This window comes from Eriocheir sinensis, chromosome 64 (genome assembly GCF_024679095.1).
Source record: "Eriocheir sinensis breed Jianghai 21 chromosome 64, ASM2467909v1, whole genome shotgun sequence".
In the NCBI taxonomy this organism is placed as follows: Eukaryota; Metazoa; Arthropoda; class Malacostraca; order Decapoda; family Varunidae; genus Eriocheir; species Eriocheir sinensis.
The window spans coordinates 3,427,332-3,447,331 of NC_066572.1; the positions used below are offsets into that span (position 1 = coordinate 3,427,332).

Here is a 20,000-nt window from a genome sequence, read left to right on the forward strand (position 1 = left end):
GACGTCACACATGTAAACAAATGGTGCTCGGCGGCAAACTGGTTCACTTCACTGTGTTCTCACCGTAGCGTACTCAGTGAAAATGGTGATTTGTGGTGTATATGGGTGTTACAGTGGCTCAACTGCGGAAAGTCGCCAAGGTGTTAAGTTCATTTGGTTTCCTAGAGACAAACACACCTTGAAGAAGTGGATTTTGGCCTGCAAACGATAAGATAAAGTGAAGGCGAAGTCTGCGCGGGTGAGGCCCAAACATTTTCCAAGAAAGTTATAACATTAAAGAAAAGCTCTGTAGTGAAAGTTTGGTAAAGGTGAATTCATTTAGTTAAAAAATTGCGTAAATATTATACAATATATAAGTATGTATATAAAAAAAATTGATTTCATTATATATGACTGGATTAGTTACCCGTGCAAATTAAGTTGAAGGAAACTAATGTTAATAAAAGTTAAGAAAACGTAGGCATCGATGGTAAACAGAGCAATATTTCTGCAGCTTGTTTACCATGTTTCTCACATTATTTATATTATTGTATACGATTAGCCAACACAACAGCTGCCTAATTTAATTACTTATCCTTAGCAATCAAAAAAGCGCAAAATCTGACCATGAATAAGAATGAATAATGGTTTTCAAGTACATTTTATACCGTGAGAGCAGGCTGAGAGTGAACCAGATGACATACCGCGGTCATGACGTCATCGATAACGTTTCAGTGAGCTATCCTTATAGTATATATTCATTGACCTAACCTAACCTAACCTAACACGTGTCTCCTTCCCCCCCTCCCTAGGTACGGCGGCGGCGGTGTCGGCGGAGGAGGTAAGAAGGTCCGCCGCCGGGTCCCGTCCATCGCCCAGCGCCGCGCGGCCAACGTGAGAGAGCGGCGGCGTATGTTCAATCTAAACGAGGCCTTTGACAAGCTACGGCGGAAGGTGAGCGCGGAGGAATTACATAGAATTACATAGAAAATCAGACCACACACACGTAGTTTTCAGCAAATTCAATGTTAGTTTTTGTTTTTGTTTTTTGCTAGCTAATTCAATGCTTTTTTTTTCGATTTTTAGGAGGAGGAGGAGATAGAGAAAGGAGGAGGATATAACATGAGAAAGCAGAGAGGTGAAGGGGAGGTAGAGAGAGAAGGAAGATGAGAGGAGGGATGAAGAAGATATAGAAGGGAAGGGAAGGGAAGGGAAGGGAAGGTGAAGGAGGAGGAGGAGGAGGGAAGGGAAATATAGTGAAGAAGAAGTGCAGAGAGAGGTGAGAAAGGGAGGTAAACAGAGATAGGAAAGGAGGAGGAGGAAGAGGAGGAGGAGGAGGAGGGAAGTAGAGAGAGAAAGGAGGAGAATATAAGGTAAGAAAGAAGATAGGCGAAGGGGAGGTAGAGAGAGAGGAGGAAGGTGAAAGGAGGGATGAAGAGATATGTGGGAAGGGAAGGAGAAGGAGGAGGAGGAGGAAGATAAGGTGAGGAAGAAGTGCAGAGAGAGGTGGGGAAGGAAGCTAAACAGATAGGGAAGGAGGAGGAGGAGGAGGAGGAGGAGGATAACTTAACCTAACCTAACCTATCCTATATAACAAAACCCCAAACAGTCACTATACGTCTTGACTCAGAAAAATCATATATGCTTCCTTACTAATGAGACAACAAAGTGAGGTCATTCTTCTTTGATTTATACCTTAAGTCGCTGGTTGTCATGTGTTTGAAGATACCCTAACCTAACCTAACCTAACAAAACCTCAAACAGTCACTATAGGTCTTGACTCAGAAAATTCATATATGCTTTCTTACTAATGAGACTTTCTATACATTAAAGTGAGGTCATTCTTTGTTGATTTATACCTTAAGTCGCTGGCTGTCATGTGTTTGAAGATACCCTAACCTAACCTAACCTAACAAAACCTCAAACAGTCACAATAGGTCTTGAGACTCAGAAAATTCATATATGCTTCCTTACTAATGAGACTTTCTATATAACAAAGCGAAGTCTTTCTTTGTTGATTTTTACCTGAAGTTGCTGGCTGTCATGTGTTAGAAGATACCCTAAACTTAACCTAACCTAACCTAACAAGACCTCGAACAGTTACTATAGGTCTTGACTCAGAAAATTCATATATGCATCCTTACTAATGAGACTTTCTATGCAACAAAGTGAGGTCATTTTTCGTTGATTTACACCACAAGTTGCTGGCTGCCATGTCTTTGAAGATACCCTAAACTTAACCTAACCTAACAAAACCACAAACAATTACCATACGCTTTGACTCTGAAAAATCACATTTGCTTCCTTACTAATGAGACTTTCTATATAACAAAGTGAGGTCATTCTTTGCTAAGTTATACCATAAGTCGCTGGCTGTTGTGTGCCTGAAGATACCCTAAACCTTACCTAACTAAAACCCAAATGGTCACTATATTTATGCACACAGTAAATTCATAAATGCTTCCTTACTAACCAGTCTTTTTATATGACACAGTGAGCTCTTCCTTTGTTGAATTATGCCATAAGTTCCCGCCTATCACGTGTTTGAAGATAACCTAAACTTAACCTAATCTAACCTAACCTAACAAAACCCCAAACTGTTACTATAGGTCTTGAGTCAGAAAAATCATATATTTTCTTCCTTACTAATGAGACTTTCTATATATCAAGGTAAGGTCATTCTTTGTTGATTTACACCACAAGTTTCTGGCTATCTTGTGTTTGAAAATTCCCTAAACCTAACCTAACCTAACGAAACCCCAAACTGTTACTATAGGTCTTGACTCAGAAAAATCATATATTTTCTTCCTTACTAATGAGACTTTCTATACAACAAAGTAAGGTCATTCTTTGTTGATTTACACCACAAGTTTCTGGCTATCATGTGTTTGAAAATTCCCTAAACCTAACCTAACCTAACAAAACCACAAAAAGTTACCATACGTCTTGACTTTGAAAAACATCTATGCTTCCTTAGTAATGAGACTTTCTATATAACAAAGTGAAGGCTTTCTTTGTTAATTCATGCTATAGGTTTCTGGATATCATGTGTTTGAAAATTCCCTAAACTTAACCTAACCTAACAAAACCACAAAAAGTTACCATACGTCTTGACTCAGAAAAACTCATCTATGCTTCCTTACTAATGAGACTTTTTATATAACAAAGTGAAAGCTTTCTTTGTTAATTCATGCTATAGGTTTCTGGATATCATGTGTTTGAAAATTCCCTAAACTTAACCTAACCCAATAAAACCCCAAACAGTTATCATAAGGCTTGACTCAGAAAAATCATCTATTCTTCCTTACGAAATTAGACTTTCTATACAACATAACGAGTTCTTCCTTTAAGTTATACTATAATTTGCCACCTATCATGTGTCTCAAAATTCCCTAAACTTAACCTAACCTAACCTAACCCAACAAAACCCCGAACAGTTATCATAAGGCTTAACTCAGAAAAGTCATCTATTCTTCCTTACTAAATCAGGCTTTCTATACAACATAATCAGTTCTTCCTTTGTTAAATTATGCCAAAATTTACTGCCTATCATGTGTTCGGAAAAAGAAAAAAAAGAAGAAAAACGATCAGGGTTTTCGAGCAACGATTGGGGTTCCAACTTTTGCCTACGAAAAGCGGCCGTCGCGCATCCAAGCACTGATACGTTTGAACTCTTTACAAACACCTCTAAAACCACTATTAATGTATGTAAAGCACCACGTAAACACCCTTCTATTATCATCAATCCCTCCACAACGCTCTAGAACACCCTAGCTGAAATATACTCTTCTATCTCTTGAACCCACTAAACCACTCAACCATCCACGTCAGTCCCTCTAAAGCAGTGGTTCTTAACCTTTTCAGAGGCGCCGAACCCTAACGAAAACCTCCGCACAGTAGCCGAACCCCTCGGGAAGCATAAAGAAAAAAAAAGAAAAAAAAGAAAAAAACAAAGTGGAAGAAAAATTGCTTCAAAATTCAAGAGTATATTGATTTTGGATAATACAAAGAATGGATTCCATTTTAATCCATAAAATATTAAAGAAAATGTGTTTAAAATTCAATTGCAAAATTGCAATGTCTTCGCCTAACCCCTGAGACTAGCTCGCCGAACCCAGGTTAAGAACCACTGCTCTAGAGAGTTCCATTATACATCTATTAATTCCTCTAAAATACCCTTAAAATTGCCTAAATCGTCTAAAACACCGAAATATCCACCTCAGTACCTGCAAAAGACTCGTAATCTTGTTAAACCGTCTCTAAAACAACGAATCAGCCTCTCCAACCCTTCCCTCCCCGCAGGTGCCAACGTTCGCCTACGAGAAGCGGCTGTCGCGCATCGAGACCCTCCGCCTGGCCATCACCTACATCTCCTTCATGACGGAGCTCCTCGCCTCAGAGCACGAGGCCGCCGCTGTAGCCGCCGCCGCTGCCGCCGCCGCCTCCTCCGCGCCCGGGGCAGGGGGCAGGGGCGGTCTGGGCAGGGGGGCCGCCGCTGCCAACGTCGCCCCCCCCGCCGTGCCCGCCCCGCCCAGACAGCTTGAGTGGGACCCAGAAATGTCACTTGGGAAGCGACCCGCTGCGCAGTTCGGCACTCAATTGCCCGCTAGTTAATTGTTTAGTCTATTGTATTATCTTGTATTTGTTGTTGTTGTCGAGGAGTGATTTTTTTCTTTGGCTTATAGTGCCGGTAGGCTTTCTTAGCGGGCCAAGTGGTGGTCAGCCCGAGCTTGCAATGGCGCAGGCAAGTGTTTATAGTGGCGCCATCTTGGTTGGCTCATGCTGCCTCCCGGAGCTCATCATTGATCCACTTTAGAGTTAATCTAGAGTCCGGGTTGATAAGTGGTCTTCAGTATAGCATGTGAGTAGTCTTCGGGCCCGGTAACACTGACTTTACGACTTAATAAAGACCTCCCGCGACCTGTAGGTCACGGGAGGTCGTACATGGTCGTGCGTGAGATCGCATGTGTCTCCGTCCCCCGTGCGACCTAAAAGATCGGCTGGAGGTTTTTGGTGCTGCACCAAAAACCTCCAGCAGACCTCTCAGGTCACTGCCGGTCGTAAAAAGGTTGCCGTCCGGTGGCCGAACGGACTGCGTCTGGACGGCAAGCGGACTGCCACCGGTGACCGACATATGACCGTCAACTGGTGAACGGCGACCGGATGGCGAGCGGACGCCGTCCGGTTGCCGATAGGTGGTGGTGGATGGTGATGTTCGCCGTCCATTCTGGGTCTGTCACTGGCCGTGGTCGGCGTCCGGACACCCTCCACATGGCGAGTCGTGCAGCGACCGGTGGTGGGCTGGACGGCAAACAGACATACGACCTTATATTAAGACCGGTCAGTACGGGAGATCACCGTCATCATTGCGACAGGACGGGAACCGGTCGCCGATGGTCGCCGTCCGGCCACCTACTAGACGGGCACTGGACGACCGCCGGTAGCCGCACGGTTGTACGACTGCCCGGCCACCCACGTGGTCGGGAAACGACGGGTGTGAATCGCAAAATTTTGGGGTCGCGGGTGGTCGTTATCAGGTCGTAAAGTCAGTGTGACCGGGGCTTTAGAGCACTCGGCGATGACTGAGCAGTGTCAGCTTGTAGCGGCGGGCGGGACTCACTGCGCCCCCACATGACCACTCAGCCGCCACCACATGTATCTAATATTTGTTGGGTATTGTCCCCCTTCAATACGCTTGCTCCGTGTTTGTATATTACATAGATACAGACCACATAGTCACCATTTGTTTTTACATATAAAGTTACGCGTTCGTAATGTACAATAAGCAATATATTTGTCTTCCAAACTTGATCCAACACACACACACACACACACACACACACAACGAAGTCTTCCATACTGTATTCTCAATAACATTATAACTTTTAAGTCTTTTATGTATTAGTATTAAGCATATTATCATTTTATACTAGTAGAAATAACTATAACTACTACTACTACTACTACTACTACTACTACTACTACATCTATAACATGTACTTAATCCTAGGAATAATAATAAGTAATAGTAATAATAATAATAATAATAATAATAATAATAATAATAATAATAATAATGATAATAATGTCTTCCAATTCTTAGGGAAACTTCAACTAAAAATAAATAAAATAAGAGTGAATGTGTGTGTGTGTGTGTGTGTGTGTGTGTGTGTGTGTGTGTGTGTGTGTGTGTGTGTGTGTGTGTGTTAGACTTAAAACCTAGCCATATCTTTTCTACCTTAAACCTAACGACATATCTTTAACAGCTAATATCTTATCAATGTGTGTTTAAAATGTCTAACTTATTGTCTTAACTTATATTTACTTACTTGATTTCCTTATGTCTTATGTCTAGTCTGTTCAAGTTAATCTAATCTCTCTCTAGTAAACTCTAATCTCCCTTGTTGTAATTCTCCTTGTAACAATAACCTTCAATCAATCAATCAATCATTCAATCTCTCTAGTAACTTCTTCTTCTTCTTCTTCTTCTTCTTCTTCTTCCTTATCTTAGTACACAAGGTTGAAGATGATGATGATGATGATGAAGAAAAATGATCTGAATAAGAATATGAAAATAAGAAGAAGGGAATAGAAAGAAGAAAAGAACAAGGAGAGGGGAAAGAAAAGGGAAAGAAAACAATAAGAAAAAGAGGCAGAACAAGAAGAAAATGAAGAAAATGAAGACAAGAATCAAAATCTAGTCACCTAACACACTCTTATTCATCTATCTTAAGAACACAGAACAAGAAGAAGAAAAAAAGAAGAAAAAGAAGAAAAAGAAGCCGAACAAGAAGAAAATGAAGAAAATGAAGACAAGAATCAAAATCTAGTCACCTAACACACTCTTATTCATCTATCTTAAGAACACAGAACAAGAAGAAGAAAAAAAGAAGAAAAAGAAGAAAAAGAAGCCGAACAAGAAGAAAATGAAGGAAATGAAGACAAGAATCAAAATCTAGTCACCTAACACATTCTTACTTATCTATCTTAAGAACACAGAACAAGAAGAAAAAGAAGAAAAAGAAGAAAAAGAAGACAAGAAGCAAGATCCAGTCAGCTAACACACACATATATATCTACCTAAAGGACTCAGAGGAAGAAGAAAAAAGAAGAAAAAGAGGAAATGAAGAAAAGAGAAGCAGAACAAGAAGAAAAAGAAGACAAGAAGCAAGATCCAGTCAGCTAACACACTCTTATTCATCTATCTTAAGAACACAGAACAAGAAGAAGAAAAAAGAAGAAAAAGAGGAAACAGAGGAAAAAGAAGCCGAACAAGAAGAAAAAGAAGAAAAAAGAAGACAAGAAGCAAGATCCAGTCAGCTAACACGCACATATTTATTTATCTTAAGGACTCAGAGCAAGAAGAAAAAAGAAGAAAAAAGAGGAAATGAAGAAAAGAGAAGCAGAACAAGAAGAAAAAGAAGAAAAAGAAGACAAGAAGCAACATCCAGTCAGCTAACACACACATATTTATCTATCTTAAGGACTCAGAGCAAGAAGAAAAAAGAAGAAAAAGAGGAAATGAAGAAAAGAGAAGCAGAACAAGAAGAAAAAGAAGAAAAAGAAGACAAGAAGCAAGATCCAGTCGGCTAACACACACATATTTATCTATCTTAAGGACTCAGAGGAAGAAGAAAAAAGAAGAAAAAGAGGAAATGAAGAAAAGAGAAGCAGAACAAGAAGAAAAAGAAGAAAAAGAAGACAAGAAGCAAGATCCAGTCAGCTAACACGCACATATTTATCTATCTTAAGGACACAGAACAAGAAGAAGAAAAAGAAGAAAAGGAAGAAAAAGAGGATAAAGAAGCAGAACAAGAAAAAACAGAAGACAAGAAAGAAGACAAATAAGGAGCCAGATCTGGTGAACTAACACGCACTTATTAATCTATCCAGAACAAGATGAAGAAAAAAGAAGAAAAAGATGAAGAAAAAGAAAAACAAGGAAGCAAATCTACTCAACAAACACACACTTATTTTATCTATCTTAAGGACACAGAATAACCAGAACAAAAAGAAGAGAAAAGGAAGAAAAGAGGAAAAAGAGGAAAAAAGAAGCACAATAAGAAGAAAAAGAAGACAAGAAGCCATATCTACTTACCTAACACAAACTTATTTATCTTAAGGATGCAGAACAAGAAGAAAAAAAGAAGAAAAAGAGGAAAAAGAGGAAAAAAGAAGCAAAACAAGAAGAAAAAAGAAGAAAAAGAAGACAAATAAGGAGCTGGATCTGGTGAACTAACACGCACTTCTTAATCTATCCAGAACAAGAAGAAGAAAAAGAAGAAAAAGTAGCAGAAAAAGAAGAAAAAGTAGCAGAACAAGAAGAAAAAAGAAGACAAGAAGCCATATCTACTTACCTAACACACACTTATTTATCTTAAGGACTCAGAACAAGAAGAAAAAAAGAAGAAAAAGAAGAAAAAGAGGAAAAAAGAAGCAAAACAAGAAGAAAAAAGAAGAAAAAGAAGACAAATAAGGAGACACTTATCAATCTATCCAGAACAAGAAGAAAAAAAAAAAGAAAAGAAGAAAAGAAAAAAAGAAAAAGAAAAAGTAGCAGAACAAGAAGAAAAAAGAAGACAAGAAGCCATATCTACTTACCTAACACACACTTATATATCTTAAGGACTCAGAACAAGAAGAAAAAAAGAAGAAAAAGAAGAAAAAAAGGACAAGGAACCATATCTAGTCACCTAAATCAACTGCTTCCCATGTACTGAATATATACTTTAAGCCTTTGCAAAATAAACAAAACAAAATACTAAAACAATAACAAGACTCATCCCAAACATTTCTAAGCATCTATCTATCAATCAACCTCTATGTTAACACTGTACACAAACAAACAAGCAACAAACACTAGCTATTCTATCCCCAAACTCTATCATATAACTATCAATAATGTTCTAAGTTAACATTGTATACACTCTAAGTTACCGATGTTACCTATCCCCAAACACTCTCTATCATATAACTATCAATAATGTTCTAAGTTAACATTGTACACACTCTAAGTTATCAATGTTACCTATCCCCAAACTCTATCATATAACTATCAATAATGTTCTAAGTTAACATTGTACACACTCTAAGTTATCTATGTTACTTATCCCCAAACTCTATCATATAACTATCAATAATGTTCTAAGTTAACATTGTATACACTCTAAGTTGCCTATGTTACCTATCCCCAAACTCTATCATATAACTATCAATAATGTTCTAAGTTAACATTGTATACACTCTAAGTCATCTATGTTACCTATCCCCAAACTCTATCATATAACTATCAATAATGTTCTAAGTTAACATTGTATACACTCTAAGTTACCAATGTTACCTATCCCCAAACACTCTCTATCATATAACTATCAATAATGTTCTAAGTTAACATTGTATACACTCTAAGTTATCTATGTTACCTATCCCCAAACTCTATCATGTAACTATCAATAATGTTCTAAGTCAACATTGTATACACTCTAAGTTACCAATGTTACCTATCCCCAAACTCTATCATATAACTATCAATAATGTTCTAAGTTAACATTGTATACACTCTAAGTTACCAATGTTACCTATCCCCAGACTCTATCATATAACTATCAATAATGTTCTAAGTTAACATTGTATACACTCTAAGTTACCAATGTTACCTATCCCCAAACTCTATCATATAACTATCAATAATGTTCTAAGTTAACATTGTATACACTCTAAGTTGCCTATGTTACCTATCCCCAAACTCTCTCTATCACATAACTATCAATAATGTTCTAAGTTAACATTGTACACACTCTAAGTTGCCTATGTTACTTATCCCCAAACTCTATCATATAACTATCAATAATGTTCTAAGTTAACATTGTATACACTCTAAGTTGCCTATGTTACCTATCCCCAAACTCTATCATATAACTATCAATAATGTTCTAAGTTAACATTGTACACACTCTAAGTTACCAATGTTACCTACCCCCAAACTCTATCATATAACTATCAATAATGTTCTAAGTTAACATTGTATACACTCTAAGTTATCAATGTTACCTATCCCCAAACTCTATCATATAACTATCAATAATGTTCTAAGTTAACATTGTACACACTCTAAGTTACCAATGTTACCTATCCCCAAACTCTATCATGTAACTATCAATAATGTTCTAAGTTAACATTGTATACACTCTAAGTTACCAATGTTACCTATCCCCAAACTCTATCATATAACTATCAATAATGTTCTAAGTTAACATTGTATACACTCTAAGTTGCCTATGTTACCTATCCCCAAACTCTATCATATAACTATCAATAATGTTCTAAGTTAACATTGTACACACTCTAAGTTACCAATGTTATCTATCCCCAAACTCTATCATGTAACTATCAATAATGTTCTAAGTTAACATTGTATACACTCTAAGTTACCAATGTTACCTATCCCCAAACTCTATCATATAACTATCAATAATGTTCTAAGTTAACATTGTATACACTCTAAGTTGCCTATGTTACCTATCCCCAAACTCTATCATATAACTATCAATAATGTTCTAAGTTAACATTGTATACACTCTAAGTTACCAATGTTACCTATCCCCAAACTCTATCATATAACTATCAATAATGTTCTAAGTTAACATTGTACACACTCTAAGTTACCAATGTTACCTATCCCCAAACTCTATCATATAACTATCAATAATGTTCTAAGTTAACATTGTATACACTCTAAGTTACCAATGTTACCTATTCCCAAACTCTCTCTATTATATAACTATCAGTAATGTTCTAAGTTAACATTGTATACACTCTAAGTTACCTATGTTACCTATCCCCAAACTCTATCATATAACTATCAATAATGTTCTAAGTTAACATTGTATACACTCTAAGTCATCTATGTTACCTATCCCCAAACTCTCTCTATCATATAACTATCAATAATGTTCTAAGTTAACATTGTATACACTCTAAGTTATCTATGTTACCTACCCCCAAACTCTATCATATAACTATCAATAATGTTCTAAGTTAACATTGTACACACTCTAAGTTACCAATGTTACCTACCCCCAAACTCTATCATATAACTATCAATAATGTTCTAAGTTAATATTGTATACACTCTAAGTTACCAATGTTACCTATCCCCAAACTCTCTCTATCATGTAACTATCAATAATGTTCTAAGTTAACATTGTATACACTCTAAGTTGCCTATGTTCCAAGCTTTAAACTTTATCATAAGGTAATTCTAATGCTAAATAAACTCAGATTTTCCATAACTTATTGAAGTGGTTTGATTTACATATATAACCTTTGATAATGTATTTCCGAGAGGTCATTATAATTCTCTCTCTCTCTCTCTCTCTCTGACTCATATTCTTGGTCACTTTCACTCATCTCCACTTTTTCACACACACACACACACACACACAGACACAGATGCACTCGTTTTTCTCATTCATTCATTCATATTTTCTCCCATACTCTCATTCACATACACAAATATACACATCCTTCTATAACTCTCACTCTGTTCCTTTTTAACACACTCAGACACACTCATTTCTCTCACTCTCTCATTCATTTTCCCTCTTCTCACTCTCATTCATCTCCTCATTCACTGACACACATATATTCACATCCTTTTAAAACTGGTCAGCACAGTGAGACACTTTCACTTGTCACATCAGTATTTCTAAAGGTCGAAGAGGGGGTCAGTCGGGTTCTAATGTGTGTTTCTTTAGGTTCACGGTACAGAGGAAAGGTCACACTACCACCAGGGTCATAAAACTACTCATGGAAATGCCCACAACTCCTATGAAAGCCTTGTCAAATATGTGTTTCTTTAGGTTCATGGTACAGAGGAAGGGTCACACTACCACCAGGGTTATAAAACTACTCCTGGAAATGCCCACAACTCCTATGAAAGCCTTGTCAAATGAGTGTTTATTTAGGTTTATGGTACAGAGGAAGGGTTAAACTTACCACCAAGGTCATAAAACTACTCCTGGAAATGCCCACAACTCCTATGAAAGCCTTGTCAAATATGTGTTTCTTTAGGTTCATGGTACAGAGGAAGGGTCACACTACCACCAGGGTTATAAAACTACTCCTGGAAATGCCCACAACTCCAACAAAAGCCTTGTCAAATATGTGTTTCTTTAGGTTCATGATACAGAGGAAGGGTCCCACTACCACCAGGGTCATAAAACTACTCCTGGAAATGCCCCAAACTCCTATGAAAGCCTTGTCAAATGAGTGTTTCTTTAGGTTCATGGTACAGAGGAAGGGTCACACTACCACCAGGGTCATAAAACTACTCCTGGAAATGCCCACAACTCCTATGAAAGCCTTGTCAAATGTGTGTTTCTTTAGGTTCATGGTACAGAGGAAGGGTCACACTACCACCAGGGTCATAAAACTACCCCTGGAAATGACCCAAACTCCTATGAAAGCCTTGTCAAATGAGTGTTTATTTAGGTTCATGGTACAGAGGAAGGGTCACACTACCACCAGGGTCATAAAACTACCCCTGGAAATGCCCACAACTCCTATGAAAGCCTTGTCGAATATGTGTTTCTTTAGGTTCATGGTGCAGAGGAAGGGTCACACTACCACCAGGGTCATAAAACTACCCCTGGAAATGCCCACAACTCCTACGAAAGCCTTGTCAAATGAGTGTTTCTTTAGGTTCAAGGTACAGAGGAAGGGTCACACTACCACCAGGGTCATAAAGCTACTCCTGGAAATGCCCACAACTCCTACGAAAGCCTTGTCAAATATGTGTTTCTTTAGGTTCACGGTACAGAGGAAGGGTCACACTACCACCAGGGTCATAAAACTACTCCTGGAAATGCCCACAACTCCTATGAAAGCCTTGTCAAATATGTGTTTCTTTAGGTTCATGGTACAGAGGAAGGGTCACACTACCACCAGGGTCATAAAACTACTCCTGGAAATGCCCACAACTCCTATGAAAGCCTTGTCAAATATGTGTTTCTTTAGGTTCATGGTACAGAGGAAGGGTCACACTACCACCAGGGTCATAAAACTACCCCTGGAAATGCCCACAATGCCTATAAAAGCCTTGTCAAATGAGTGTTTCTTTAGGTTCATGGTACAGAGGAAGGGTCACACTACCACCAGGGCCATAAAACTACCCCTGGAAATGCCCACAACTCCTACGAAAGCCTTGTCAAATATGTGAACTTGGGCAGAGAAATGTTAAGTAATACAGCCATCTCTCTCTCTCTCTCTCTCTCTCTCTCTCTCTCTCTCTCTCTCTCTCTCTCTCTCTCTCTCTCTCTCTCTCTCTCTCTCTCTCTCTCTCTCTCTCTCTCTCTCTCTCTCTCTCTTTCTCATTTTATCTCTCTTCTCACTCTCCCTCCTTCTCTTATTCACAAGCAGAGCCATTCGCATTCTTTTAAAATGACCCAATCCCTTCAATTAAATGCGTATATCACATTTTGCTAACATATGTTCATTACACAATATATTTACAAGTACGAAATCCACTAAGTATGTGCAGAGATATTATATTTCTACACAATTTCTTCACATCCTTCTAAAATGACCTGATCCCTTCAATAAACATCTTCAAACACCATATATTTACTGTACAAGCTTGTCTGTCTACATATAAACTACAAAACTATATATCTACACTTCTTTTCATCTGTAATTCCTTTTCTGTATTTATTTCTGCACAAAGACACTCACATCCTTCTAAAACAACCTGATCCCTTCCACTAAACATCTTCAAACACCATATATTTACTGTACAAGCTTGTCTGTCTACATATAAACTACAATTTTTTTTCCTGTAATTCTTTTCTGTATTTATTTCTGCTCATAGACACTCACATCCTTCTAAAACAACCTGATCCCTTCCAATAAACATCTTCAAACACCATATATTTACTGTACAAGCTTGTCTGTCTACATATAAACAACATTTTTTTTCCTGTAATCCTTTTCTGTATTTATTTCTGCACAAACACACTCACATCCTTCTAAAACAACCCGATCCCTTCAATAAACATCTTCAAATACCATATATTTACTGTATAAGCTTGTCTGTCTACATATAAACTACAATTTTTTTTTCCTGTAATTCTTTTCTGTATTTATTTCTGCTCATAGACACTCACATCCTTCTAAAACATCCTGATCCCTTCCAATGAACATCTTCAAACACCATATATTTACTGTACAAGCTTGTCTGTCTACATATAAACTGTGTAACTATATATCTACACTTCCTTTCATCTATATTTCTTTTCTGTATTTATTTCTGCACAAAGACACTCACATCCTTCTAAAACGACCTGATCCCTTCCAATAAACATCTTCAAACACCATATATTTACTGTACAAGCTTGTCTGTCTACATATTAACTGTATAACTATATATCTACACTTCTTTTCATCTGTAATTCCTTTTCTGTATTTATTTCTGCACAAAGACACTCACATCCTTCTAAAACAACCTGATCCCTTCCAATAAACATCTTCAAACACCATATATTTACTGTACAAGCTTGTCTGTCTACATATAAACTACAATTTTTTTTCCTGTAATTCTTTTCTGTATTTATTTCTGCACAAAGACACTCACATCCTTCTAAAACAACCTGATCCCTTTAAATACACACCCTACCACATTATATATCTAATTTCTCTATCACCTAAGTAAGATGAGGCATTATATCTCTGTACAACATACTTTTTTTTCTTCTATATTCCTTCAATCAATAAGCACTCAGTCTACTTCTATTTCATTTTACTCATTTTTTATTTTACATTACGGCATTCACATAACTCTTCAAATGACCTCATCTTCCTCACATATACCATTCAGTTTATAGAGTTAGTTTCCTATGTGTTTCTCTCCCTCACATGCCATATATTATCTAGTTTCCATATCCACTAAGCAGTACAAGTAGAATTATATCTCTTTACTTCATTTTATTTTTGTCAATCATATCCTTTTTAATTGAACTGATCTCCCTTCTACATCATATAGTACTTAGTTTCCCTATGTTTCTTCTCTCACATACTATATATTGCTTAGTTCCCAAATTTGCTAAGAACATGTAGCATCAAATCTCTATATTTCTCTACATAAGAGCTCACATCCTTCTAAAACGACCTGATCCTTTCAAATAAATGACCTCCGCATCATATATTTAGCTTGACTATATGTTTCTGCCTTCTTATAACATTGCATTAACATGGTAGCAGTGACGGGCCAAATTTGTGGCTTTACCGTGTAGCAGTGACGGGCCAAATTTGTGGCTTTACCGTGTAGCAGCGACGGGCCAAATTTGTGGCTTTACCGTGTAGCAGCGACGGGCCAAATTTGTGGTTTTACCGTGTAGCAGCGATGGGCCAAATTTGTGCCATGATATAACCCCCCCAAAATAGATGATGCATAATCTGATCACAAATGCTTTGATATGTATTATGAAATGGTTTGTGTGAGGGGTGATTTTTTCTCATTTTTCTCGCTTGGAGGGACCATTAAGAAACATGATCCCTGCTGCTAACGGGTTAAGTTTCCCTATGTCTGTCTGTGGTTGGTGGTACAATTGGTTACCCTGCACATTGGTGGTACAAGAAACAGGCAGGCCAAGGAAAACATGGAAAGAGGAAAGTTTGGTTTAGTCGGCACAACATCTGTGGTCATATGCCGGAGAGAGACAGAAGGGGAAGGAATTATAGGAGAAGGGAACAGACCCCAGGAGACGGGACACAACCCAACATCTGTGGTCATATGCCGGAGAGAGACAGAAGGGGAAGGAATTATAGGAGAAGGGAACAGACCCCAGGAGACGGGACACAACCCAACATCTGTGGTCATATGCTGGAGAGAGACAGAAGGGGAAGGAATTATAGGAGAAGAGAACAGACCCCAGGAGACGGGACACAACCCAACATCTGTGGTCATATGCTGGAGAGAGACAGAAGGGGAAGGAATCATAGGAGAAGAGAACAGACCCCAGGAGACGGGACACAACCCAACATCTGTGGTCATATGCCGGAGAGAGACAGAAGGGGAAGGAATTATAGGAGAAGCGAACAGACCCCAGGAGACGGGACACAACCCAACATCTGTGGTCACATGCTGGAGAGAGACAGAAGGGGAAGGAATTATAGGAGAAGAGAACAGACCCCAGGAGACGGGACACAACCCAACATCTGTGGTCATATGCTGGAGAGAGACAGAAGGGGAAGGAATTACAGAAGAAGGGAACAGACCCCAGGAGACGGGACACAACCCAACATCTGTGGTCATATGCCGGAGAGAGACAGAAGGGGAAGGAATTATAGAAGGGAACAGACCCCAGGAGACGGGACACAACCCAACATCTGTGGTCATATGCCGGAGAGAGACAGAAGGGGAAGGAATTATAGGAGAAGGGAACAGACCCCAGGAGACGGGACACAACCCAACATCTGTGGTCATATGCTGGAGAGAGAGAAAGGGAAGGAATTATAGGAGAAGGGACAAGACCCCAGGCGACGGGACACAACCCAACATCTGTGGTCATATGCCGGAGAGAGACAGAAGGGGAAGGAATTATAGGAGAAGGGAACAGACCCCAGGAGACGGGACACAACCCAACATCTGTGGTCATATGCCGGAGAGAGACAGAAGGGGAAGGAATTACAGAAGAAGGGAACAGACCCCAGGAGACGGGACACAACCCCCGATTAATACCTGGTACCCATTCACTGCTGGGTGGACAGGGGTGTAGGGTATCGGAAAAGCCGCCCAATTTTTTCCACTCGGCTCAAGAAAGACATGGAAGCAGTGCGTTGAGGATTTGGCAGCACTGGGCACTGGTGAGGCTGAGGCAAGGGATGGGAATAGTTGGAAGCGTGTCATCAACTGTCTAACCTCATAAGAGACTGATAAAACCTGACAATAAACAGATGATGTGGTGTTATGAACATATGACCAATGGTAGGTCTCAGAGGGGAGGGCCTTCCTTACCCATGCTATACTCACACCAGCTTTTTCAAATGTGGTATTAGTGTTTATTAAGAGTTGTGTGGCTAGGCTGGGTTTTTAATATCATTTTTGGGACAGAGTTGTTCATCAGAAGTGCTGGATTTTCACAGATTTAAGTCGACATATTACAATTCAGTCGTAAAAAGTTATAAAAAATTAGCAAAGACAACTAACCACACTTTGAAATCAATCAATCAGTGGGGGCATACACCAGGGGCAGCATTGCCTCACTCACCCTACGATGCCAAGTCCAGGTTCCCTCCAGGCTAGTCTCCCTGCAGGCCCCTTCCCACCCTGAGTACCTCCCGGCAGGATCTATCAACTTGCCCCAGCCATGAACTCCGTGGGCATCCCCTCGGCCTCCTCCACTCTAGTTTGCCTCTTACATCAACAACCCGGTGAGCAGGATCAGCCTCTGGGCAGCGTGCCACATGCCCGTATAGCCGGAGTTGGCGTTGACGGACTATGCAGGTAATACATGTGGAATCAGTCTCACGGGGTAGTCGCCGGTTTGACACAAAGTCATTCCAGCGATATCCCATGTTTCCGCGTAGACACTTATTACCAAAGGCATCAACCCGCCTCTCCAAGTCCACATTTAGTGTCCATGTCTCACAGCCACAGAGTAAGACATCATCATCATCATCATTTCATCGACGCCTGGTCCTAGGAGCTCCCAGGAGGGGATGGCCACGGCAGAAGAGCTTCCAACTTTCTCTATCCAGACACTCCCTCCTTGCCTGCTCAGAGTTTCTCAAGGATCTTTCCCCCCTCTCCCCAACGTACTCTTGCACCCTATCCCTCCATTTCACTGGAGGTCGTCCTCTAGCATTCCCTCCCTCTATCTCACTCACATACACCCTTCTGGTCATCTTACTCTCCTCCATTCGCTCCATGTGGCCAAACCACTTTAAGGTCTGTCGCTTCACTTCATCCACCACTCCACACTTCTTCCCTTCACCCCACTCGTGCACACTTTCATTACTCATTCCATCCATTCTACTCACACCACAAGCACTTCTCAAATAACTCATTTCCACTGCCTGCACTCTAGACCTCTGACTTTCATTCCAGGCCCACGTTTCCTATGTGAGGGTTGGTACTATTATTGTATTTCTCAAATCCCTCTTTACCTCCATGCTCACACTTCTGCCATTCATGATTCATCCCAAAGACCCTGCCACCCTTCTTCCTTGCAATGCCCTTTCTCTTATCTCTCCCTCCGTACCACCATGCTTACACATAACTGATCCAAGGTACTTAAACTCATTGACCTCCTCCATTTCTTCACCATTCAAAATTATTTTCATTCTTTTTCACATTCAATTCCCACTCTATACGGGCATACAAAATCTACAACCTCACTTCTACTTCGCTCACAAACCATCACTTTACTTTTGTTGACATTTACTTTCAGCTTTCTCCTGTTACAGACACTATCAAAAACACTGACCAAATTTTGTAGGTCACTTTCTTTTTCTGCAATGAGCACCGTGTCATCAGCAAACAGTATCAAATTCAGTACCCACTTCCTTCCCTCATCGAACAGTCTTACTCCAACTTCTCCAACTTTGCCCTTAATTTCTCTAATAACACCATCCATATAAATACTGAATAACCATGGTGACATGACACACCCTTGTCTTAAGCCCACTTTTATCTCAAAATGTTCACTTGTTTCTCCAGTAATTTTGACACATGCAGATGCATCCTCATAGAAAGACTTTATTGCACTAACCAGTTTTCCTCACACACCATAAATCTTTAAAACATCCCACAATGCAATCCAATCTAAGTTTTTTTTCATTGCGCCCTTGAGCTGTCTCCGTAGCTGTAAAAAAAAATAAATAAATAAATAAAAATAAATAAATAAATAAAATCGACTGTCAAAAGCTTTTTCCAAATCCATGAAGGCAGCGTATAGTTTCTTTCCTTTTGCTATTATTTTTTCTACTACCATCCTGAAGGCAAATATCTGATCCACACATCCCCTTCCCTTCCTGAAGCCTCCTTGCTCTTCACTGATTTTCTCTTCTGTAAGTCTTTGCACCCTCTCTATTATGACTTTTCCATATACCTTTCCGGGTATACTCAGGAGACTTATACCTCTATAGCTCCCACATTCCCCTGCAGTAAGTAAGACAGGGAGCACAAGGGACTTGAAGATCCAGATCTTTGTCCTACACATGTATCGACAACGCCGTATACCCGTGCTGAGTGAGTCCATAACACCGTGGGCCCGGCCAGGCTGCCGTAAGACTTCCTGGCCAGACTCACCGTTGTTATAAACTATCCTACCAAGGTATGAAAAATTTTCCAAGATCTCAACGTCCTCGCCACACGCATGAACAGACTGTACTGTTTCATCTCCAGCAAGCCTCCAAACACCTGCACCTTGGTCTTGGCCCGGGAGACCTGAGTCCCGAGGGCCAACTCATGTCTTGAAAATTGGGTCAAAAAGAGAAGTCAGCCACAGTAGTGTTAAGGAAGACTAATGCAAAATCTAAGGAATCAGGCAAGTGTCAGATAATTCCTTTGAGTTTTTCTTCTATTCTAATATATAAATTTTAAGAACTGTTTTTTTCACCTCAAAGGAAGCAGCTCAAGGGCAATAAATAAATAAATAAAATCCTCCTAAGCTGTTTTTTGCACCAACATCACTTTTTTTTGTGATTCTATAAAACTGGTGTGAGGTTCCAATGTGCTGAATGTCTAGGAATTGCCCATCCATACATCTTACATTCTTCCATTTAAAACTCCGTGTTTGCGATGCATTTCATGTTTACCGCCACATTCCCCGCAGTCTCAAAGGCCCCCAAGCCAATTTTGGCTGCGAGGGGTGAGCATGGGCAAACACTAGAATAATACCGAAAACATTCAGAATTACACCCAATTCATGATGGCTTTTCCTAAACATACAGAATCACACCCCAATCTATGGATATCAGTAACCCATCACCACATAGGATAGGAACCTGTTGTTGCTGATGTG

General features: G+C 39.6%; 3 protein-coding genes across 52 annotated transcripts in view; 2 read left to right on the forward strand and 1 right to left on the reverse strand.

The window, feature by feature from the left end:
• Positions 1-6,197, forward strand: part of LOC126987301 (fer3-like protein) — a 10,020-nt gene extending 3,823 nt beyond the window's left edge. The window contains exons 2-3 of the mRNA XM_050844222.1: positions 792-933; positions 4,282-6,197. Of these exons, the coding sequence (XP_050700179.1) occupies positions 792-933; positions 4,282-4,593 (454 nt within the window). The 3' untranslated portion in view covers positions 4,594-6,197. The remainder of the gene's footprint in view (positions 1-791; positions 934-4,281) is intronic.
• Positions 1-20,000, reverse strand: part of LOC126987300 (transmembrane ascorbate-dependent reductase CYB561-like) — a 99,685-nt gene that overhangs the window by 78,912 nt on the left and 773 nt on the right. The gene's annotated exons all lie outside the window — the stretch shown is intronic.
• LOC126987299 (melanoma-associated antigen C1-like) lies at positions 12,143-13,229 on the forward strand. The gene is made up of 2 exons (XM_050844165.1): positions 12,143-12,366; positions 12,472-13,229. The coding sequence occupies exons 1-2, from the start codon at positions 12,143-12,145 to the stop codon at positions 13,196-13,198; spliced, it is 951 nt and encodes a 316-aa protein (XP_050700122.1). The 3' UTR covers positions 13,199-13,229.

What these genes read in the sequence shown, in the direction of transcription:
- LOC126987299 (XM_050844165.1), top strand. Translation starts at nt 12,143, where the DNA reads ATGTGTTTCTTTAGGTTCATGATACAGAGGAAGGGTCCCACTACCACC. An exon ending in TCAAATGTGTGTTTCTTTAG is followed by an intron (nt 12,367 to 12,471) that starts GTTCATGGTACA and finishes GTGTTTATTTAG; the next exon opens with GTTCATGGTACAGAGGAAGG.